Source organism: Formica exsecta, unplaced genomic scaffold (genome assembly GCF_003651465.1).
Source record: "Formica exsecta isolate Colony F162 unplaced genomic scaffold, ASM365146v1 scaffold672, whole genome shotgun sequence".
NCBI classification, from domain to species: domain Eukaryota; kingdom Metazoa; phylum Arthropoda; class Insecta; order Hymenoptera; family Formicidae; genus Formica; species Formica exsecta.
Genome location: NW_021853436.1, coordinates 268,165 through 293,082, shown reverse-complemented (window position 1 = coordinate 293,082; position 24,918 = coordinate 268,165). Strand labels below are relative to the sequence as shown.

Below are 24,918 nucleotides of genomic sequence, written 5' to 3'. Positions count from 1 at the left end.
GTAGTACGAGCTAAGAGTACTCCCGATTGAGCCGCGTGCACACGCACGTACACGCGTACAAAGAAAAGACGTCCCGGAGAGGATGAGTGACGAGAGTTACGCGATTTTACGTAGCGACGACGCGCGCGAGTCATACAGAGAAAAATACAAAAGTCGCGCCGTTGAAAATCGTAAAAAAGTTCTACGAAATGAAAGGAGAGACTTGGCTTTTACTTGGCCATAATCCAAATAAATGCGGATGCTGAGAAGAAGCCGCTACCGTAAAATCGAAGCCGCTTTCGTCGTGGGCGTCCTGTATCGCGCAGTTCCCTTCTTGCCTCTCTGCCTTGTTTTTGTAGATCTCGGTTATCGATCGTTTGTACACGTTCTGCGTACGCACGTGTGCACGCACGTATCTAATATGCATGCGCGCGCGTATCTAACGCAGCCGCGTACGCGCGCATATATATATATATATAATATGTGTGTTGTTTTAATATACATATACTTATATTGTACTTACTTAAATAATAAGTCGCACCAGTCTCCAATAGTACATCGTTTATCTTCATTCGGAATATGAACTTTTCTGTCTATCATTTCTTCGTTCTGCGCGCGCTTTCACGCACACATTTACGCTTGTGTTCATTCTTCCCCGTTTTCTCTCTCTCTCTCTCTTTTTCTTTCGTGCTCTCTCTCACTCTCTCACTCTCTCTCTCTCTCTCTCGTTCGTTCGTTCGCATGCACGCACACACATGCCACCACGCGATTTCCGCTACGTTTTCTCCGTCTGCGTACGAGCGCTGCTGACGACGTGACAGAGCGACGATTCATCCTCGACCTCGACGAACGTCGATAATCCTATATTTTTCCCCTCAAGCCGCTCTCGATTGAACTGTCGCTTCAAACCGACGAGTCTCGGTGTTGTCCTTAGCGTTAGTTAACGTTACTATGTAATGGTGGCTAAATTGACAAGTGTTTATATCGAAGGTATTTTCTCCGTTTAAGAACTAGGAATACCTAGAGATACCTGGCAATGTTTTATGGTATATGTATGCTCGTAGATTCGCCTTCGAAATTTGAGCTTCCGCTTGCTCGTTTCGCTCGCGCCGCGATATATATCCCTACATATCGCGCGATACGTCTATACATATCGAGTCTTTAACGAAGACACCTCGTGGAGAGCGACGTTAGCCGAGGCTTACGCGAGCTCGATCGTTGATTGACGAACGAGAGCGTCTGCCCGGAGGAAGCGCGGTAGCCACGATGCCGCGCAGTAGTTGGAACGCGCGTTTGGTCAGCCACGTCTCTTTCGGAGCGGACGCGGCGACCCTACGAAAGCGTTCGCTTTTATACTTTCCAGTGATCGCGAGTAAGTAGTAGGTCTTACTCCGAATCTAATGCGACCGCGTGACTGTCCGTATTCGTCCGCTACTACTTCGTAGTCGTGAAGAAGTAGTTGCAGCGCTCTCGAGATGGACACAAGCGCTCTTCTGCCTGCGAGCTGGTACAAACCGTCTCGCTTGTCGTTCGCTTTTACTCCTTTCCCCTCCGAGTAGCTACCAAGCGCGCCTCGATTCATCTTCCTCGAACCGTTTTCGCCTTTCTCTTACGAACCGGCTCTCGTCTTGTCCTTTTTTCGCATAAAGTGTTCGATTCTGCCCCTGCACTTTTACTCTTTTCTCTTCTTGATTCGAAGCGCCGCGACATCGTCGTTTACTTAGCTTCCTCGAGCAGTACGAGATCGTCCGCAACCACGTCGCTGATGTGGAGATAAATGATCCAGTACATCAGATTGAAGCAGACGAAGCATACTGGGAACACGATGCGGGAATACTTGTCGATGTCCGACGGCGTGATGCCTATTTAAGGAACGTCAAAATGACTTAGAATAATCGTGGCGCACGATAGTGGAGGACAATTGCATATTTCAGTGAGCTTCCGATTTCGCGCGGTGCCTCTCGAGAGAGTACAAGAAAGAAGCGTCTAAATATAGTGCATCGTAATGCTTGAAAAAATAAATCTTATATAAAAATTTCTCAATGCAAGAAGCTTTTCATAGCATAATCAGTGACAAGCCATTTCGGACAGTGATTGAAGCGCAGAAAAATATATATATATAGTACAACGGTCGCAGGCGCGTGGCATCATCGACCATGAATAATTGCATAATCTTGGCAAAATTTAAAGTACTCGATAACCATATATATTTTATATATATATTGACGGCCTTGCCGGGCCCGGCGATGATGCTACGTGCATGATGGCTTTATAAGCTCGCTGACGGTTAAGCCGTACAGTGATGTTTATTATATGCCCCGTTCACAGAAGCTCGTTGAAATAGACAGCCTGCCAAGCTAAGAACCGAATACTCTGTTTGATAGCTTGCCAGGCGAAGGGTTAAATAGTGATATAAAAGTGCGTACATGGTCTACCCATACCGTAGAGCTTGGTGATGTCCTTGCCAGGATGAATAATATGTTGCGGTGCGCCCGCCGTTTCCTCATCGGCGCGACCGTTTATGGTGTTTTCAAGTGTCCCACCTTTGCTGTGTGCCTTTGGGTCGTGCACCTTGAACCGCACCTCCTGGACAACATGGGACCACTTACAAGAGACACGGCAGTTCGCCGTGGGGTGTTCCTCACCCGAGGTTTACCCCCCTTACTTTGTCGGATTGGCATGCGACAACCGAGGGCCGGGCATTGTGTATTTTTATCGTTCAATAGCGGTGACGTCTGATTTTATGTGGTTATCAGGGGCGATCAGTATTCGAGAGACTTACCTGCCTTTATGTCGCTGTTGCGCGACTCGTATCTGTTACCTTATACGGTTAAACGAAGTGTAAAAAGAGGGAAAGTCTCTCGTAAAAAGACCGCGGTTTATAGAAACGCGCGGTGCGACTGCTCGTGCTCAAGCCAAAGAGATTTGTGAAAATTCAATTAAAAGCTGGTGTATATGGTGCTATTTATAGGTACTGTCGGGATGAGATGCAAAGGGAGAAATAGATCTGTATCTATTTGACGTAGAAAATTATTGACGCGCAGGATTACTATAAGAACTTGATTCTTGATTCATTTAATATTAACGACTGCGCACACAGACGTTATATGATTATGATATTATATGATATTGTAGGATGATGTAAGATTGTGGGATAATTTTGACAATTTTATTACTTTTATTATCAAATGGAGGTGCATTTCTCTGAAAAAATAAAATTAATAAAATTATCAAAAATATTAAATTTGTTAGTTGTCCTTTTTTAAATATTTTAAAGGGGATAATTTTATTAGCTGTAAAAGATATATATATATGTGTGTGTAATGATTGAATAGAACTGTCTTAATTATATTTGTATGCATATACATATATATAATGAAGATAGTTATATTATCATTAAAAATATATACCACCAAATCATGAAAAATTAACTTTCCAGTAATAATTAATTAAAATGTCTTATTTTGCCGACATTTTACGAGCGTTTTTTGTCGTCCGTTTCGTTTATCCCTGTCATCTGTTGATTTATTTCTTTCTTCCCCCTCTCTCCCTCACAATGTACTCTTTCTTTTTCTTTTTCATTCGGCCTTTTAATATTTTTCATTTTTCCGGTCTACAATACCCAAGATTAAAAGAAAATTTATAGTGCGTCGTATCCGTGGTGGCACGAAACACGCTGTCCGGCGTGTTGCGCGGCCGAATGAGAATTCATCTCGCAGAACCTTTTAGCTTTTGACCTTTCACGAATCGAGCCTGCTATTTCTAGTTTTTTTGGGGGAAAAAGTGCATATTTAAATCGCGCGATTAGTATGTGCTGAGCCGGAATGAGGATAATGCTCGGCTCCGTCCTGTTGAGCCTGCCCTTGTGACGAGGATAAGAGCTCGATTAGCTCTAATGTCCGTTTTCCGCTGATGATTATTGAAGATATTGAATTTTTGGAGCAACTATTACGTCACTCAATACCACGCGCTATCTTCTTTGTTTAAAATTGGTCATTTAAAATTTATTTCGAGCGATGGGAGTTTCTTCGTTATGCTAATGTAAACGAAACAAACATGGATATTTGTCATGTGACTCTCGGGAGCCATAAAATCATGAAGCAAGTATTATGATTATGTTATGATAAATATAATTGTGCCACGATCGACGTCTGGATGTATCGACAGAGCCGATCGCCTATGCGCTGAAAGAAAGCGTGTTAACTCGTCCAGAAGAGCATTAGTACGTCTGGATCTCCTGGTTAAATTTCGCGGTGACGAAACGACATTCTGCATGGAAGAAAAAGAAACTTGGGCACGTCGACGCTCTGGCCGACGTTACTCACAGTTTGCTTAGGCGCGTGATCGCCATGATCGCCGGGTACGCGCGGCGGTCCTGGATTCTCACTCGCGGCCTTCATGCTCTCAGCTATCTTTTGAAAGCGATTCTTCCGCATCTGAATCCTCTTCGCCATGTATCCCACCGTGGCATATTCTGCGAAGAAGAAGAATCCACGGGAATGAAAACACGTAACCATTCAATGCCACGACACGTCTGCCGTTGTAATACCCGGGCGGAAAGCCCGGTTTTTCACGGGCCCCACTTCCATCCGTCGAGAATCTCACTCATGCTTGCGCTCCCGGTACTTGTGTAGAGCTCACGTGCAGATGAAAGAAAGCCATTTCCCTGGAAACCCTGCCATGCAGAGCACCGCGACCGCGAAGTACCTTGGTATTATACGTAATGAGGTACTCGCGATCGCAGTTATGAAAACGCAACAATGTGTGTATGTATGTGTATGTGTATAAGGCCGTGTGTTACAGCTAATCGATTAGATAAATCCGCGGGACTTTTACCGCATTGACTTTTTCATGCTTTTGCAAACGCTTTGTGAAAACGATTTTCGAGGCGCCGTATTATCACGTAACGATAGTATCGAACAACGAGCTCTCTCTCATCGCCGATAATAAGTAACGATTTCGAGGAAAATGGGTCCCTTGCATTTGTCACGTGAGCCCTGCACAAGTATCCGTCTACGATACTCTACGAGCTCGCTACTGGAACGGCACGGCTCCGAGCTATACGGAGTATATGAGAGGACGCAGGATGGAAAGCTTAATGGCAGCGACGTAAAGGCACGGAAGAGTACACGATCGCACTCACCGAGCAACGAGGCAAAGACCATGACGAAGCAGGTGCCCAGATAGACGTCGATGGACTTGACGTAGGAGATCTTTGGTAGCGCCGCGTTCGTCGAGGACATTAGGGTCGTCATAGTGAGCACAGTGGTTACTCCGAGGGCCACCCGAGCGGGGGTCGCGTTTCGGTTTAGCCAAAAGCTCACCCACGATATTATGACAATCAGCCCCGAGGGTATGTAGATCTGGATCAGGTAGTAGCCCATCGACCGTACGAACTGGATCTCGCAGGCCAGCCGCGAGTAATTCCCTACGATTAAAAGATCGAAGGTCAGGACAGGGAGACGGAGAGGCGCTATTTAATGTCTCTTTATCTCCCGTGCTCACTGTCCTTCCTCCTCACTATTCGTTTATCTCTCTCTCTCTTTCTCGCCTTCTCCTTCCTTGCATCTCTCTCTCTTTCTCTCCTTCTTCCATCCTTCATTCTTTTCTGTACTTTCCTCCCTTCGACCCTTTGATCTCTCTTTGTTCCGTTGCTAGCTTCTGCTGCCAGGAAAAACGGTTTTATTGTTTGCGAGTAGCTCTCTCCATTTCTTGCGTCGGCCGGAAATACGGCGCGCCAGAGCTGGCTGAATGTTAAGTGAAACTCTCGTTGTTGATGCGCGACTCTTTGTGCCCGTTGTTGTGTACATATATCTGCCAATGTAGATGTGCGTGCATGCACGTTGCCGTATGAACTGCTGGCGGCGTGTATCGTGCGCCGTTCAAGAAATTCGAGATGCGATTGCGAAAGGGAAAAGATGAAGAATCGACGAAGATGGAGAATCGAGTTGTCTCGCAATTCGTATCCCATAATGGCTCTTTCCCGTTTTAGCGAATTGGCGGCAATTTATTTCTTGTGCGCCACTATTGAAGAAGAAGCAGCGAGGAGAAAGAAAGACATTAACCTGCCTTCCGTGTCGTTAGCCATGATAGTGCATCATCTAATCGCCGCCTGCGGCGAAATCAGTGGATAGTAGGAGCGTACGAAGCATTGAAGAATGAAAGATTGAGGCAATGTTCGTGACGTAAGGTCGTTTTCGAATCAAGTGAATGTTACATCATTGAAAGTCACAATTACTCGCGCCACAAGAGAAGATGACGCAGAGATTGACGGTGGTACGTCATAACGTCTACGAAGATAATACGAAGATAATTGCGTCTACCCAGAATTTCAATTGAGCGAAGAAATGTAGAACTATGATGAACCGCAACTGATCGTTCGAATTCGGGCCGGCGCGGCGAACCAGAGTGCCAGCCAGCTCCGCTATTCGACGAGGCTGTGAGATCGCGAGAAAGAGAGAGATCGATCGATCGATCGACGGCTTTATGTAAGTAAGGTACACAGGATTATGACGGTTTCTCTTACGAGCGGCAATTGCGCCTGCGGACATCGGATAGCGCTCACGTGTCTCTCCACCTTACCCATGCCGTTAAAAGCGAGGGTTGAACAATTATTTGTTGGTGGTGGGGGGTGGGGTTGTGTTCATACGTTACCGGTGGTAAGACTAATCTCCATGGCACGTTGACGATGACCGAGGACCTTGAACTGAGGCAGGGAGACCTCGTTGCTGACTCCGACGCTGTTCGGGCCCTCGTTCCACTTGTACCGGATGTCCCTCATCGTGTATCCGACTGAAAAAATAGAGAGACCCCCCGCGGTTGGTACGTACCTTCGCGGAAGCCCTCAAACGCATTTCAGCTCCGAGGGGGCCTCCACTTACCTCGCACCCCCATCAAACCTCACGAGTCCGCTCTCTTTCACTTTCTCCCTTTTCTTTCTGTTCATAATTTTTGTTCCTTTTCTCTTTCTTTCTATCTATCTGTCCCTCTCAGTTTATCTTACTCTCTGTCCTTTTTCGCAAGAAATCGCTCTCGCGATGAGAGCTATCAATAGCCCACATTAAACTATGTTTTAAAGGAGCGTGTAAACGGAATATATATCTGACGTGTAATGAGAGATCGTGGACAATCTTCACGATCATTAAGCACGATCGAGAAGCAAAAGGCGCGTATTATCCATATTTACGAGTCCGTCGTGTCGATTATTGTTTTGATGTAGATGGTGGATGTTAGGCCAAAAAGAGATGGACGTAATACTATTTCATTAGCAACTTATATAAACTATGTATCTGTTATAGAGATACATATGTGGAAATCCATATTATTTAATCCGCGCATTGGAAGATATCTAAATTACAAGCTCTATAAACCGGAACGTTCATCTCTTTACAAATTCATACTAATACATATAATAAAAGATACAATAAAAGTGAAAATAGTACACCGTCCACCTACAAGCGTGAAGAGGAGATCACGTCTGGGAATGATGGATACGCGTAACTCAACTAACGTCTGCGTTTTTCGTAGTATAGGGCAAAACCGATGAATCGATCAGTCGATCGGTCGATATGAATGGTCGTAAGACTACGCAGTAGTCCATTGAGAATAAGCTCGTTCTTATATAATTAATCGTATTCGCGCTAAGATGACAGTGATCGGTGCATATCGGTGCGAGTAAAAACAGGATTCACATTATATATATATATATATATAATGTGAATCCTGTTTTTACTCGCACCGATATGCACCGATCACTGTCATCTTAGCGCGAATACGATTAATTATATAAGAACGAGCTTATTCTCAATGGACTACTGCGTAGTCTTACGACCATTCATATCGACCGATCGACTGATCGATTCATCGGTTTTGCCCTATACTACGAAAAACGCAGACGTTAGTTGAGTTACGCGTATCCATCATTCCCAGACGTGATCTCCTCTTCACGCTTGTAGGTGGACGGTGTACTATTTTCACTTTTATTGTATCTTTTATTATATGTATTAGTATGAATTTGTATGAACCGCAACTGATCGTTCGAATTCGGGCCGGCGCGGCGAACCAGAGTGCCAGCCAGCTCCGCTATTCGACGAGGCTGTGAGATCGCGAGAAAGAGAGAGATCGATCGATCGATCGACGGCTTTATGTAAGTAAGGTACACAGGATTATGACGGTTTCTCTTACGAGCGGCAATTGCGCCTGCGGACATCGGATAGCGCTCACGTGTCTCTCCACCTTACCCATGCCGTTAAAAGCGAGGGTTGAACAATTATTTGTTGGTGGTGGGGGGTGGGGTTGTGTTCATACGTTACCGGTGGTAAGACTAATCTCCATGGCACGTTGACGATGACCGAGGACCTTGAACTGAGGCAGGGAGACCTCGTTGCTGACTCCGACGCTGTTCGGGCCCTCGTTCCACTTGTACCGGATGTCCCTCATCGTGTATCCGACTGAAAAAATAGAGAGACCCCCCGCGGTTGGTACGTACCTTCGCGGAAGCCCTCAAACGCATTTCAGCTCCGAGGGGGCCTCCACTTACCTCGCACCCCCATCAAACCTCACGAGTCCGCTCTCTTTCACTTTCTCCCTTTTCTTTCTGTTCATAATTTTTGTTCCTTTTCTCTTTCTTTCTATCTATCTGTCCCTCTCAGTTTATCTTACTCTCTGTCCTTCTTCGCAAGAAATCGCTCTCGCGATGAGAGCTATCGATAGCCCACATTAAACTATGTTTTAAAGGAGCGTGTAAACGGAATATATATCTGACGTGTAATGAGAGATCGTGGACAATCTTCACGATCATTAAGCACGATCGAGAAGCAAAAGGCGCGTATTATCCATATTTACGAGTCCGTCGTGTCGATTATTGTTTTGATGTAGATGGTGGATGTTAGGCCAAAAAGAGATGGACGTAATACTATTTCATTAGCAACTTATATAAACTATGTATCTGTTATAGAGATACATATGTGGAAATCCATATTATTTAATCCGCGCATTGGAAGATATCTAAATTACAAGCTCTATAAACCGGAACGTTCATCTCTTTACAAATTCATACTAATACATATAATAAAAGATACAATAAAAGTGAAAATAGTACACCGTCCACCTACAAGCGTGAAGAGGAGATCACGTCTGGGAATGATGGATACGCGTAACTCAACTAACGTCTGCGTTTTTCGTAGTATAGGGCAAAACCGATGAATCGATCAGTCGATCGGTCGATATGAATGGTCGTAAGACTACGCAGTAGTCCATTGAGAATAAGCTCGTTCTTATATAATTAATCGTATTCGCGCTAAGATGACAGTGATCGGTGCATATCGGTGCGAGTAAAAACAGGATTCACATTATATATATATAATGCATCATGGGAATTCTGCGTAAATCGTGATCCCGCGTGAATACGGTGCATATTTACACATATTCCTGGGATAAGATTATTATCTCGCATTAATGGCATTATTATACCGCGAAGGTAATTATTATGCTTGGAGGGCACATTCTGATAATATATATATATATATACATATATTATATTGACGCGAACTTTTGGACCAAGGAAGAACGAATAAGAGGGGAATATCTACCTGTAGATAGGTGTATGGTTGTCTGTCGTTGCCTGTGACCGAGCACGCGAAACTGCGGTAGTTCCACTTCGTTCGAGATGCCGACCGACTGTAGGCCGGCGTTCCATTTGTACCGAATATCGCGCATTGTGTATCCAACTGCCGGGAGAACAAGAACACAAATATCTTCGCTCTAACATACAGTAATTAGACACTGAGGTAGTGTTCGGTTCGGGACAGGAGGGCAGGTACCTCGGGGAGTACAGTAATTAGAAGCAAAGTTATCACGAGCAACCTAAAGCGGTTCCCGTTGTTGCGTCACGATCCAATTCTATCGGGAAATAGCATGAATTTCTCTCCGCGCGGAATCGATTTAGGATGCCCTTCGTGCCGCTGTATCATAGACGTTATCAAATCAGGCATTATAATCTCAAAAAAGATGTATTTATTTATATGTTTTACCGTGATTTAAAAAGAGTACTCTGAAATTTTCTCGCAAGTATGCACTATCATAGATATAAAAAAGAAAAACTGTCGTGAACGCTGAATTTTATTTCCACATGGAAGAATTTTATGTCGCAAAGTTGTAAGTTTTTTTATAGCGAAAGTAGAGCAATGTCATTCTGCAGGAGAATTTCGGTTTTTGATATCTTATCTTTGAATCTATATAAAAAAAAAATTGTAAGTTTTTATATCAAGATTTATATTGATATTTTCTATTCACGAAAAGTAATGCCTTCGCCGACGTGTCTATGATATTTCCAAAACCGAGCTTGTGCGCTTACGACGGCCGAAGGCACGCGAAACTTGATATTGATCGATGACATTTTATTCTGCATCAGAAAGTGAAGATTCTAATGCAATCTATTAATTTGTGGTTCCTCTATTTTTCACTCCTTTCAATGAATAATCTGCAATCGATTATTATTATTATTTTTTTTTTTTTTACTTATCGATCAAAATTTGCGTTTAGAACTGTGCCGTTTAATTCCTTTCGCGTGGCTTCCAGCGCGTACATACCGCACCGGAGAAACATTCCTCCGTAACTGAATCTTAGGTGATTACGATCATTACACCGCATTCCAGACACCAAAGTGGCATTCCGTCGCGGTGGCGGCCACATTGCGCGAGCATCGGCCAAACGTGGATTAAGCGGTACGCCTCCGAATATGCCAGATTAATTGCTTTTGTTTTTGGAATCCGATTTTGGATGCCGCGACGTTTTTTATCCCGTTCGGTTATACGTCACGACACAGCTGTATGCGACCTCGCGCAAAACCACGATTTCGGTAATGACAGTACGATTCGCGACGGGCGTGTTCGGCACTGCCGGTGAGCGGCGGAAATAACGGGTTTTACTCACTCGCGGCTCTCGCGTGAGAAATTTACGCTCGTCATATTAATGAGAGGATAGTAATGCTGACGTTTCATAATATCTCGGATATATTTTTTTCAATTGCATGTTTCCGACTGCTACGCTCATTACACTTGCAAATGAGCCTAAATAAAAATTATGGAACAAGAATATCGCATCCACCAGCAGTAATGAGCCCGCCTCGAAGAAAAGATTAGCAAAAATATTAACGTCCGTTTGTTCGTTATTTCTGCCGATGATCGTCGCATAATTAAGTGCAGCGTAGATATAAATTGGTACTCTCTTATAAAGTTTTAATAAAGAGATCCTGGATTGGGGGCAACATTAAGCATTACGAGAGGTAGAAATGGTCGGAAGAGAACGGGAGAAGAGGGCAGGGTTGTAATAGTGGCTCTTGAATACTGCAGGAAGGAAGGACTGCGGCAACATTAGCAAAATACCGAGGACTATGGTACTGGCAGAGCAAGTTTAGGTTTAAGACGAAAAGTGGAAAATATATAAATAGATATGGAGAAGCTGAGAGATAGAGAGAGAAAGAGAAAGACAAAAAGAGAGAGAAGAGAAGACAGAGAGAAGAGACAAAGAAAAAGAAAGAATTTCGTGCATGGCATGCTACGGTGACACACACAGGCTCGGGGGATTAGGTAGATTTACATATATGTGCTACATGCTTTACGCTGCGCATTTCATCTCCTGTATTGCATGCTCTGTGCTACATGCTCCATTCTCCGTGTTCTGTGAGAAACGCGAATTTCCATGCAAGCTTAACAGTCTCCTTCCGTTAAAATTCAAATATTATCCTTGGTCAAACGTATGATATTATCGAGATCTTCTCGAGAATCAGGATTGAATTAATTAAATTTATTGAATGTACACATGAAGGGATCGCATTCTTATGATGATTTCTCTATTTGTATGTTAATGTAGTAATTTATGTACAAACATGAATCTTTTTTTAAGAATGCGATCTTTTCCATTAAACGATCAATATTGATGCAAGATATTAAGATTTCAGACTATTATTATTATGAAATAGAAATTTTAAAATTTAAATCAAAAGAGGCACATATATGTAAGATCTTAATCGTTATTATATATTAACAAATAATTCATGCAAGTTATCGTGTTAAATACCATTGTTTCAATTTACTTATCTCGTATATTCTCATAATATCCAACTTATCTTGTTTTTCATAAATCTTGTTCTCTGGAGCAGACCGAAAGTAAATATTTATGCCGACGCATGCTGTTTCCGAACTATGTTAGATTAGCTTAACATCTATTGCTCTACCATACGTACAAAGGGGTTGCTTGAAGGGAGATAAGGGAGGAAGGAAGATACCGGAACAAGAGAATCGCATAGATTAGAATTAGATCGCAAGCAGATTTATAGGCATACCGATAACGTGACCACGGCGTGGTACGCCATGGGTAATGTTGCAGTCGTTTCGTTCCTACATGCGCTGGGCTAGATGCACAATGCGTTTTAATTCGGTCGGACCATTGTTGACACGCCGTTTCTGGGTTTAGCCTCCTTCGGGGCTGGCCGTCGTCGGCCCTTACTACGTCCCCGGACACGAGGCTCAGTGCTATATGTCGGAGGCCCTTCAAAGTCGGGGGAGAGGGGAGTCGGTAAGTGATGGTTAAGTGATGGCCGGTGGTCAGTGGTAGTGGTGAGTGGCAAAGTAGTGAAGTAGTGTTTAAACAGCACACTTTCGTCGCCCTTCTTTTTTGATTCCGGGATCGATTTTCGGCAGCAGCGCACGTTGAGAGCTCTTCTCGTTTTGTATATTGTATATTTACAATTGTGCGTATGCCTCGTGACGTATCTAGCTCACCGTGATCTTTCTCTCTGACATGTCTTTTTCGGAGAAAGTCGCCATCGATCTCGTAGAAATTTTACTCTCTCGTGTATACGTGTTAGTACGTTCATGTACGCGGACTAGATACCTTCACTCAGCATTTCTGTTAATTGCCAATCCGAAAAAAAAATTCTCGCTCGATTCATACAGTTTGATAAACGATGACTGCGGATCGTTCACGTTTTGATGCTTTCGATTAATTGCATACGCGTATGTAATCGGCGAGGAACTTTCCGCTCGACAACGACAGCGTAGTAGTAAGAGGGATACGTCGTGTGTCTATTCAGTTTAGTATTCGTGCAGACGCACGGTCATTAGTCGTATTCATTGTCGAATGACCGTGCGATCATTGAGAAATTACGCGTGAATTCAGCTAAAACCGACGTGACGACTCACAGTCAGCGGTAACTTGGTAGAGTGGAGACCCTTCTCGGAGAATGTTCGTAAATATACGTTCGCATACGGTCTTTGCGTAGGATGTGACAAAGCGTGTCCTGTAAACGTATTGGTCATTGGATACGTATATCGCTTCTTTTTTTTTATAGTCGAAGCTACCTCAGGAAAGTAATCCGAACTTTGTCGCTTTTTCTACCGTGAAAGTCGCAGTCGTTTCGTGTCGACAAGCGATGAATAATGATACGCGATCGAACTCGTTCGCTACGATCCGTGATTACTGCAAACTGCACGTTTATCTTCATCCGTGGTCGCGATATTGCACGATTATACATCCCCTGAAATGAATTTAGTGATACCCGTAAGACGAGCGAAACGACTATTCGCGCATAAAAGATTTTATTTTATCGTGCACATAGAATACAGCTAAAGGCGCTTATGTTTCTTTTTTTACGCAATCAAAAGATTGTGAGAAACTGCGGTTGGTTGCAAAAATACTCACGAAGTAGCACCATTCTCGCCATCGCAGTAATACAAAATCGATACGGGGAAGGGTAATAATATCGCGCTTAATGGCTAAGTTAAGAGCGAAACGACGTTCGTGATCCGGCACTTCAATCCAGCGAAACTAATCAAGAAACTCTCCAGAGTTCTACAAATTTGGCGCATCCCCGCCTTCTCCTTTTATAGATCCCATCAGCCGCGATACGTTTCAGGTAGAATTTGCGCGCAAAAACGTCCATCAAATCTACGATTATAAATAGAAACAAAGAGATTTTGGAACAATCGCGGGTTAAACCACACAGGGGATTGCGAGTGTAATATTATTAGCTTCCATTTATTGACACTTTTCAGTCTGTCAATAAATGTGATTCTCAAACGAAATTTGACGTAATATTATTTCAGAATGAATACATTAATACCATATACTCGTAAACAAGTCTAGAAAAGAATGTAAAATTAAATTATCAAACTAATATAACTTGCTAAGTTATATTTATCGTTCCAATTGACTTTATCAATATCAGTAACCGTATTTAACAGTTTATTTTTCCTTGCAAAAACTTCAATTAGAAAGCGACAAAGGCAGTAAAATCCATGTTAAAGTTAATGGAAGTTCGTAAATCTCTCTAATCGTCTCGAAAGTTTAGCGACTTATGCGAACATTTCTCCGTAATACGTATTGTGGGAATATATCGTAACAAAACTCTTATAATGATCGTAATAACTTTCGTTCGAGCAGTCTGACCAATTAAGGACGAAAGGGCGCCTGCGAGAGGTCCGAGCTTTCTACTCGACGAAACTAATCGACCAACTTGGTCAACTCTCTACGATATCTCGTACGCCGGACTTCCGGTGACCCTTCGACCCTATTCCACGACCGATTGAGTCGGTTTTAATATAGCGGGGGCGAAATTAAAGCCAAACTTTTTCTATCATCCTATATAAATCGGCAATGTTGAGCGATTCAGTCTGGTACGATCGAAGATGTTCGATTAAAGTTCGTAACCATTTTTGTCAACTGTTTTCGATATGTTCAATGTGGTCTTGCAGATTTTGCTTTCATATTTCTGCAAATATTCTACAAACCCAATCGTTTCTGTATAAAATCGTTTACACGCGTTTTTAATTATTCATTATGTAATCATTATCATAATGCTGACTTGGAGTAACCATATCATGTTAATTTATTCAGGCAATTTGCGTAGTACATGTATTATCATGTGTACGAATTATTAACGCCAATAACAATGAACAAAGATAATTATTTCATGATGCGAGCGTATGTGGATAAATAATGAAACGATCTTAAAAAAGACGTTTGAAATTTTCGTTTGCTGTTTTTGCACATCAACACACCGTGCAATTTGCAGTAATGATGACAATCACAACACGAGCTCGTGACAGTGAAACGTTAGCGCTATCACACGTATCGACACACGCACGCACACATACACGCATACGCACGCACACATATACTGGTGATAATCTTTTCGCATGTGTTTCCGCGCATTATGCCGTTTCCATGGCGCATTACAACTTCTAGTTAATCTATGATTTTTATGTTTGTAACAATATGACTCGATCAATCGAGACATGTCTCGTCGATATGATTAAGTTTGTGTATATAATGCGCGTATTGACAGAAGCCGTTGTTATACGACGCGTCAAAGCTCCTCCTTAAGGTACTTGCTAACCGCACACTGTGCTTAATTGCAGAATCGGGCTTTTATAGCCAAAACCATAACTATGGAACAAAGAAGAACAAAATTTTATACACACACCATTTCATATTTTTCTATTTGTGTTAATATTTGTAATGCCACGTAAATCTTTTTTTGTTGATCGATTTTTGCTTCGCAAGAGAAAAAAATAAAAAGAACAAGGCAACAAGATAAATGCCCGATTTTGCAAGTCCATGTTGTTACACACGTACAATCATCGTGTATGGAATAAAAAAAAAAAAAAAAGAGAAACCCAACTAGTGTGTGAGCGAGAGCGGGTGAGTGAGTGAGCGAGTGAGTGAACGAGGTGAATGGGAGTGATTCTCACTGTGTGGCTGACTGATCGTGTGAGTGAGCGTGTGAAGTGGCGAGTGACGGACAGACAGACAGACAGATAGACAGATAGAGAGGGGAGATAGAGAAGAAAGAAGGAAGTAAAACCTGATGTCGGGAAAAGGGCGAGAGAGGAGGCAGAGACCGTTGGTAGTTGAAGGTGAGAGGAAGGGAAGGGAGAAAGGAAAAGTGGAAAGTGACAGGTTATGGAAGTTGACAGTATTCTCTGTGTGAGCGTGTGATAGAGGAGAATATAAAGTTTTGTTTTTTCTTTTTTTTTTTTTATGTTTGACGCAAATATACACGGTAGAAACATCTTTCTGTGTTTATCTGAAAAAAAGGTTCAAGACGATGTACAGTTGAATCGCGTTGAATCAGCGACAATCGACTTTTGATAAGAATACTTTCTGCGTATATCTTTCGATGTTATTCTGGAATTACACGCACGAGTTCATATACTGGAATTGATCGTTTATATCTTACAATCTATTTTATTGAGAACTGCAATTGCGGCCAATCAAATGATACTAAAGTGAATGCGACACCGCAGCATTTTTCAAAGATATTACTCGTAATTGACGATCGTCGTTTCTTAAAGATTTTACTTTTATCTCTATTAAATACATAGTTGTTATTTTTTAAATTATTTTATAGGTTAACACAGTAAATTTATTATTGAGATATATCCTATCATTATATATATATATACATATATATATCTCGTATATTGCGATTATATTGATTGATTCTACATGTGTCAGAAAAAATCTTTGGTAATTTTTCTTTTAATTACATCGAGCAAGTACACGTGCATGATTGACGCCAAAAAGATACGACGAGTCGATTGTCATTCTGAAAAGTAATATAGAAATGCATGGGAAAGTCTCTCTGACTTTTATTATAATGTGCGTAAGTATGTATGTACGTGTTAGTATGTCGAGTAAAAGAAACATAGGCGAGGATGTCGAACTCTGTGAGAAATCGTATTTTGTTCATTTATATGTACCTATATAATAAGATATGTCTATAAGTATGTACATTCGCGCATGTGTGTTGCGTACTTACAGCTCTCGATCTCGATATGGCACAATTGCCGGTCCATCGGGAAATATTGCAAGTTCATGGGACATGACGCTGTAATCGTTAAGCTGAAACACATTCAATTGAAATCCGTTTAACGACCGCTTCTCGAGACGACGTGTTTTGCGATCTTACGAATAGGGAAATTTATAGCCAATCCATTTGCGCCCGAATAAGGCTGATGTATGTGTGTTTGTATACGCGCCTAAGTGTATATGTATAAATTAATTTGTAGTCGACCTCATTACGTTCGAGTCGCGCTGAGATTAACATGTAAGACCCAAATCGTATTGATTTGACATGTCATATCGTTAATACGTGTCTATTCTCGTCTTTGATGAGATCGTATGAAACGTTACATAGACGTACCGTATTCGCATGATTCGTATGCGCAGGCGACAGTGATCGATGATCCCCGTTCTCTATAGCGGGGAAGAATTTATTCACGTAAACGAGCGCGCGCTGCTTCATCGATATTCTTCCTCCATTCCCGACAGCGAGGAGCTCGATTCGGCAGTTCCGATTCGGAAGTCGAGGATGTAATATAATGGAACGATATTGCGAGGGAGCGCAAGTTAGGTATGCATGGATCGTCTGAATATAGCCGGCGCGTTAATACCGGAACACTCCCGGTCGCTCGAGAAGGGGTCAGATAGGGAGAAATGATACGAACTGTGTCAAGCAAGAAGGGGCGGAGGCTGCTACAGGGAACAAATTTGTCGTGCCGGGCACAATTGGTCCCAGAAGTGCCACGAATGTTTTATGGTGATAGAGGACAATGGGCTCGATTTACAGCCGCGACAGAAAATATCGTCAATGTATTCCCCGGATGGTGAAAGTAACATTTCTGAATTATACCTGCTTAACTGGCTCGCATATCTTTTTTTAATTATAAATTAAACCTTCTTGTTAAAGTAGGGAAAAAGGATGCGATTAAATGGTTTTAAAATGCGGATTTATTATGCAAAAAATCTAATGCTTTAAAAATATTACTAAAATCGGATATATATAGGTATATAATTGTAGAAGCTCTATATAAATATAAATGTTTTATACTCACCGTATGCTACGCGTTATGCTTCCCGAATGGTGAATACGAATGAACTCGTTGCTGGTGGTAGCAATGTGAAAGTATGACTGCTTCTCGTTGACAAAGAAGGTGTCGGGTACCCAAATGTTCTTGATGAATTCGGATCCGACGCTGAGCGTCTCGACGCCCGTTCTTTGCTTGAACGCGAGTCGTGGATCCGTCCAGAATTGTCGGAAGTAAAAATCCAACGTGAAGTCCTGGTATGACACAGGTGACTTATTAGACTGGTAATCATTTGTGTTCACAGATACACTAGAGAAATACGAGGATTCACGTAAGCCTTTCTATGCCTTTCATATACCTTGTGTACCGTGCTTTTTTTATCGAATTTTATTTTTCTGAAAACTGATAGAAATGACATGGTACTTGCCGAGTTATTTTTATTGCAAAATATTTTTTTAAAATATATTATCTTGAAAATAAAAGTAACATAGTAATCATTAGATAAATTTGACAATTCAAGAATATAACTAAATGTATAAAGCATTTTAAGGTAGATTTTATCTACCTACAAAAGTATTGTATAAATAGCGATAACTCATTAAGTGTTTTTCTTCGTAAGTCAAACTTTACTCCAACAAACAGCATGTGCATAGAAAATAATTAAAAATATTTTCAAGATTCGTAAATTTCTTTTGAATGGAATATTTAAAGGCTAATTTAAAATGTTACGTTATATCCTCGTTCTTCTCATATGTGTCGAGCCGCGGAAAATCTCAAGATATTAAAAAAGCATTCGTCTTCTTACGCGAGAGAATTCAAGGTTCACGATTGCACAAAATTATGCGAGATAAATAACGCGAGATTGCGAAATAACGCGATTGCGCGAAGTCACGGCGATGCGGTCATCATTTTTGACGTAACGTGTCGATCGTAGAGAAATACATGTGCGGGTGGTTATACGGGAAGGGAAACACGCTCGGGATCGCGAACGTCGACAGGCACCTTCGATGGCTTATCGAGGCGGCTCGTCGTGATTATCGCAACACGTGAAATCAGCCACTTAACGCTTACGTGACCCTCTGCTATGCAGACCTCCTCCGGCGTTCTACAACACTTGACCCCACGCTGTGAAACGAGGCGAGGGTTAATTCGGCTCGGCGCGGCTATAAAGTCCGAAGTTGCGACGGCAACTTCGAGAGCTTTGTAAAGCGCTCCATCATTGGATCTCACACTCGCAAGAGCGTTTATCGTGGCACGATAGAGCCAATCTGAGCGACGTGTAGAGGAGCTCGAGCGAGACCGATTTCGAGTAAACGTGACTGACGACCATGAGGTAGTTCCATTATTGAATTTTCGCAACATCGTATTAAACACAAAAGTTCTATAAATATTTCTCTATTAAATTTAGTTTTGTTAGCGAATAATTTGCGATATACATGCTATTGTTAAAAGAATACGCATTATTATATATATAAAGGAATTGTGATAAATGTTTTGCGGATAAAAGTTATGTATATATAATGAACGATTAATCAAATTCAAAATAAAAATTTTATAATGATTCATAGTTATTTTGCTAACAATAAAATTTTATATATGTATAGTGTTTATGATATGTTATAGAGACTCTATAAAATTATGACACTAAAAGAGAGAGACAAATTCCAAACTTTATGATCAATGTAAATAATGTCAACTAATAAAAAGATGCTTCTGTACCAAAAAATAACTTTTATGTGAGAGAGCTGAAAATTTTAAAATAATTCTATAATACACTACCCTCTGCCGTGCAGATAATATTTGGCAATGTTAATTTGTTTACGAGCTTTCTAAATTACTCCACTGCCGATTTCACCAAAATGTTTATTCGTGTGCCTAAGAAAGTTTGAATATTAAGCCGAGAAGAGAGAGAGAGAAAGATCTTTTGAGCGCGTTTGAGTGAAATAGATGAGTTGATTTATTATCCGAGGTAGAAGTTCCTTAATCGTCTCGCTATTACAGCAAGAAATCCTAAAGAAAATATGTCCAAAACTTGCTTGATATCTGCAAGGTTTCGTTGTCTTACCGTATTATCAGATTAAACTATATAACAGAATTTAATTATCATTAAATTATAATTAAAGACGAGATAATTGATTTAAAAGAGATTCCTTCAAGCGTAGAGAATGTACAGAAAGACACAAGATTTCTGTAAAACTTATCATTTGTGATTTATATTACTTGTTAAATAATATATCTAGATAAACATGAAATATTATATTTTGTAACAATTAAAATATATGATTATTAATTTTTAATGAATTTGTGATATTTACTGAATCATGTTTTGTATGATTTTTTCTTTGATAATTATTATATAAGTTATTAGAAAACATTCTCTTCCCCTCTCTTTCTCTCTCTTTCTCCGTGTTATATTCACTACACTATCGTAATTTTCTCAATTAATTTTATATTGCAGAGGTATACATTAAAAATCTAGATACGAGCACTGTTGTAATAATGCACAGAACGGCAAGTTAATAGTTTATAATTATACGATGCTAGGCACGATTATGACTAGAAATCTTACGCGAGAACATACGCGTGACATACACGCCTCGTGAGCATCGAGATTCCTGCCGACGTTAGGGTCGATCATAGGACAAGAATCTCGCGACGCGAAATATAATTCATGTATACACGCGACGAGATAAGGTGTAGGGACTGTGTATGTATGGTGACTATACATATACGTATTATACATATATCTAAAACGGACATTTGCGACGAAACTACTACGTGCAAACGTGCTACAAAATTCATGCACCACTCGCTGTGTGAGGATAGTGTTGTGTAGCATCTCTAAAAATTTTTTTCTGTTATCTTCACGTGTTTGCCTTTATAAAAAATAATGCAAAAATTAATTTAGTACTTGTCAAAAGTTTCTTTTTTCTTTGTAGGTATTTCCTTTTTCTTAATAATATATGATATATTTGAGCGAGGACGACAATAGAACAAGAAAAATTGGTTATTATCTCTGAAATTAGTTTTTTATATTATAAAATTTCTATGCTAAAATGCTATGTATATGTTAAAATTATATTTTGGAAGATACATTTGAGATTGAATCGTTTTTACGCTTAATCTACAATTATAATTAAGCTTTCAATTTTATTATTGTTTATTTCTAGCCTACTCTTTTTTTTTATGTTTTTCCGTTATTGGCTCAATTATCTTGTCAGTAGCAATGCCAGCAACCACGTAAGTTTCAGCGATTTTTTTTTTCAAAATTTTTGCGGCTATCAACGAGAACGAAATTCTGAGAAAATTTAAAGAACTTTGAGAAAATAAAGTTCAGAATTTTGCAACTCCAGTAAGATGTCATGGCCATCCATGACAAGAGGGAGAGCCCGACCGGGAGCAAAGTTTGCCACCCTTTTTGACGACGTGCGCACGCACACACAAAGACTTTTTAAGTAAAGACTCTTTCCTTGGTATTCACATCGCGTTGCTATGAAAAATTTAATGCGTGTGGCGCATTTGCCCGCTGCTCATTCCATTTGTACATTTTTTGATTTATTTTAGAAATTTTACCATTGTTTTCGCTTGAAAAATTAAAACCGCAAGTGCAGAATCGAAAGATAACTGTTTTGTTATATCAATAATATGAAAATCGATGACAACCCATATATGTACATATCTATAATTGTATTGTAATCTTAATAACATATAATATTTGAAGATTTAAAATGTCATGAGAATGAATATACGATAAGTAATTAATATCATGGGTTAAATATGCGAATATGCCGACAGATATGAAAGATTTTAGTATCCCGTGGATATGCCATATGGACCGGAAGTTTTCATCGTTCGCGTTTCTGGCGGCTCTCCAGGCGCACTGCGGTTACGTCGTGACGTGTAATTGCTGCGCTAACAAATTCACGGGTGTTATTAACTGATCACTGTCAACTACTCCCACGCGAATATTCGAGAGAGAATTTCTTCTCTGATTCCTAACTTCTCTTTCTTTTAGTTTATTATAATTCTTGCTTTTTCTACTTTTTGTATGTAATTCCCAATTTGTAACTATGTCACGATATGCTCTGTCTAGTAAACTCGTTTCCCTATATTAATTAAAAATAAAACAAGATTATTTATGAATAATTTTAATGATACTTTTGATAATATAATTAAGAAATATTTAATTTTGAACTTGTTCGAAATTTGCGGTTATTATGACATTCAGAAACTGAACACGAATTCATTTATTAACAATGATACTAATCCTCCGCCATTAAATTCTAGAATAAGCGAATTTTGTATTCTCGTATTATTTCCATACAATTTCTAAATATTATGGAATATATTCTCATATGTTCTTACATATTCTGAAATATGCAGTATATACAATAGCATTTATAGCTTTATGACCTAAATTATTTCTATTATATATGTAGCTGTGTTGAACAGAGCTTTAAATAAAAGTGTTATTTTCAGGAGAAATTATATATAAGGTATCTTTTTATATAATGCATCATATTACGGAGTAATTAATCACTAACGTTTTTTGTAATATAATAAAATTAATTTATATTAATGCAAAGAATACTAATATAAGGCAAATTATAAAATAAAAATTCATTCCACACTTGCATTAGTTTAATCAATAAAGATATTATTATCATAAAATTTGAATATGCTATTACAGAAGAATCTATGATATTTTTTGCTTGCTTCTTCTCATTCTGTTACATTAAATATTCAAGAAAATGTTTAATATTGTATGTGTCATAGTTCCGCCTGAAGCTGTGAAACTTTTGTTCAAGACAGTTTTCGCGATAACTGTATGAATAACTGAGATACTAGTTCACAAAGTTAGAATGCTTTACTCTGTCTGCTTTCTATGATTAAACGCTTGTTTTATCATTCTGTAAAAAATTATAGTTATATTATGTCATATATACAATGTATTATATAAAAGAATTATATGTAGAAAAATGTACTAACATTACGTATTTTCCTTTTTTTTCTATAAAAATTACTAATCTAATTATGCTAATCTAGTCTTGCTTGTTTTCTACTTCGAAAACATGCAATTGAAATATTCTATAAAAAAATAACAAGGTATTTAGGTACGTCGTCTTCTCTTGTCGTCCAACTATATTTAAATATTTCCCGTTTATATCAACGGGAAACGTTTTTACACGATATGTTTAAGTGTGAATCGAACAATTTGAACGATTATACGCCAGTGAAAAAATTCGAGGGGAATGCGAATAAGTGGGCGCAAGCATTTTTATTATGCGCAAATCGAAGCGTAAACAATAAAAAGCAAGAGAAAAGCTTTGTGGAAGCATTTCAAGCAAAAGCTCACACCAAAAAAAAAAAAAAAAAAAAAAAAAAAAAAAGAAAAAATAGAGAAAGCGGCGCAGTACGGTGCTGTATGGCAAGTGATGGAAGCAAGAGGGGCTCATTCGAGGAGGACCGCTCCATTTCGTTTGGAGTCCATCGCGCCTCGACGAGCGCGATTACTGTAATGTGTACGCGCACAAGCACACACATATACATACATACATACATACATATAAATAAATAAATAAATATATATATAAATATATGTATATATATATGTATATATATATATTATGTGTGTGAATTGTGTTACGCGTCACGCACACCGAAAAGGATACACAGTATATAAACGCAAGCTTACGCGCACACAACACACATTACACACGCACACACGTATGCACGTACACACATATCGCGGACACGCGCGCGCGTACACGTATACACGCGCTCGCGCGCTCGTAGAATCGTATATGTACAATATACAGCGTGAGAGACGTGATTTATAGCAACCAGAAGCGCACTGCACACACTGACAATGACACAGCTCATATAGGTGTCAGTATATATTTACGATATATAGCATAAATATATATATACGAGATATATATGCAAATGCAATTATATGTATATCGGTATAGTCTCGATGTAGTCGCAATGTCGTACGAGCTATACTTTTTATTCGGTATGCAATCATTGGCTGGCCGAGGGAGAAGGGATAGAAGGGATAGAGCGAGGTTCTTCGAGGGCCGCAGGGTATTTTCTGTCGATACTTCTTCTGTTTTCCCTCTCTTTCTCTTTTCACTACCGCTTTATTTTTTTTTCTCGGTTCCGTCCGACCGGGAAGGCTACGATCAACGAGAGCATAAAGGCGTTTTCATCGTATTATTCTCTTCGCTTCTTTCGCTCGTCGATTCTCTCGATAGTGGACAAGAAGAGAAAGGAAAGACAAATTGTTAGGAAAATCGTCTCGTTGTTCGCGGATATGCCGGCCGGAGAGTCCGAAGAGTGGCCCTCGAGGGATGGACATTAAAGGTCGCTTTTTTGCAAAGGAAATAGATTCACGGAAATCGGTAAAAGTGAGACGAGAGAAGGGGGACATGTAGAATGGAGACTCGCCAGCGGATGTAAAAATTCGCGCGTCACGTCCCAGGTGACAGTGTCGACTTGATTTGGTTTCCGCACAGGGCTCAACACCTGGGGTCCAGCCTCGTACATTCAGCTCCAAACTTGTACTCTGGATCTCAGGGGGAATGGGGAGGGCGGCAAACGGGAATGCCCTTTATACCCCTCGCTCGATTACGCGTCAAATATGCAGGGGAGAGTCGATCTCACAGGGTAGACTCGCAGTCGGTGTTCCAGCCTGTGGTAAGTCAACGTTACAGCCGCTCTCAAATTCATTGCTCGCGAGCCGAGGCTCTGAAAGTTTTATCGTACCGGAGGGAAGATCACAGAATCGAGACGAGTCGCGTTAAACCTTTTGACCTGACGGATTGTGGATATACTCTTTCTTTCTCTCTTTGCAATTAACGAATCGTATGCTACCGGTTACGTCAGAATGCTAGAGATTCCTGGCGACGATAATTTCTGGTATAATTATTACCGAAGGAACGGGGATTAAAAAGATCCACAATCTTCGAAGCGTATACTTTTGGATATAGTCGATAAAGGGTGGATCCAGTTTCGTGCTAGTTTGAAACTGATTGCCGACACCGGAGCGAATATATATATATATATA

General features: G+C 40.3%; 1 protein-coding gene across 1 annotated transcript in view; it reads right to left on the bottom strand.

Annotated features, from left to right (window-relative positions):
- Positions 1 to 586: 586 nt before the first annotated feature.
- LOC115243049 (gamma-aminobutyric acid receptor subunit beta-like) overlaps positions 587 to 24,918 on the bottom strand; it is an 83,569-nt gene continuing 59,237 nt past the window's right edge. The window contains exons 4-11 of the mRNA XM_029819723.1: positions 17,877 to 18,103; positions 16,802 to 16,884; positions 9,570 to 9,707; positions 8,292 to 8,429; positions 5,123 to 5,407; positions 4,305 to 4,453; positions 2,421 to 2,583; positions 587 to 1,841 (exon numbers count right to left, since the gene is read on the bottom strand). Coding sequence (XP_029675583.1) covers positions 1,696 to 1,841; positions 2,421 to 2,583; positions 4,305 to 4,453; positions 5,123 to 5,407; positions 8,292 to 8,429; positions 9,570 to 9,707; positions 16,802 to 16,884; positions 17,877 to 18,103 — 1,329 coding nt within the window. The 3' untranslated portion in view covers positions 587 to 1,695. The remainder of the gene's footprint in view (positions 1,842 to 2,420; positions 2,584 to 4,304; positions 4,454 to 5,122; positions 5,408 to 8,291; positions 8,430 to 9,569; positions 9,708 to 16,801; positions 16,885 to 17,876; positions 18,104 to 24,918) is intronic.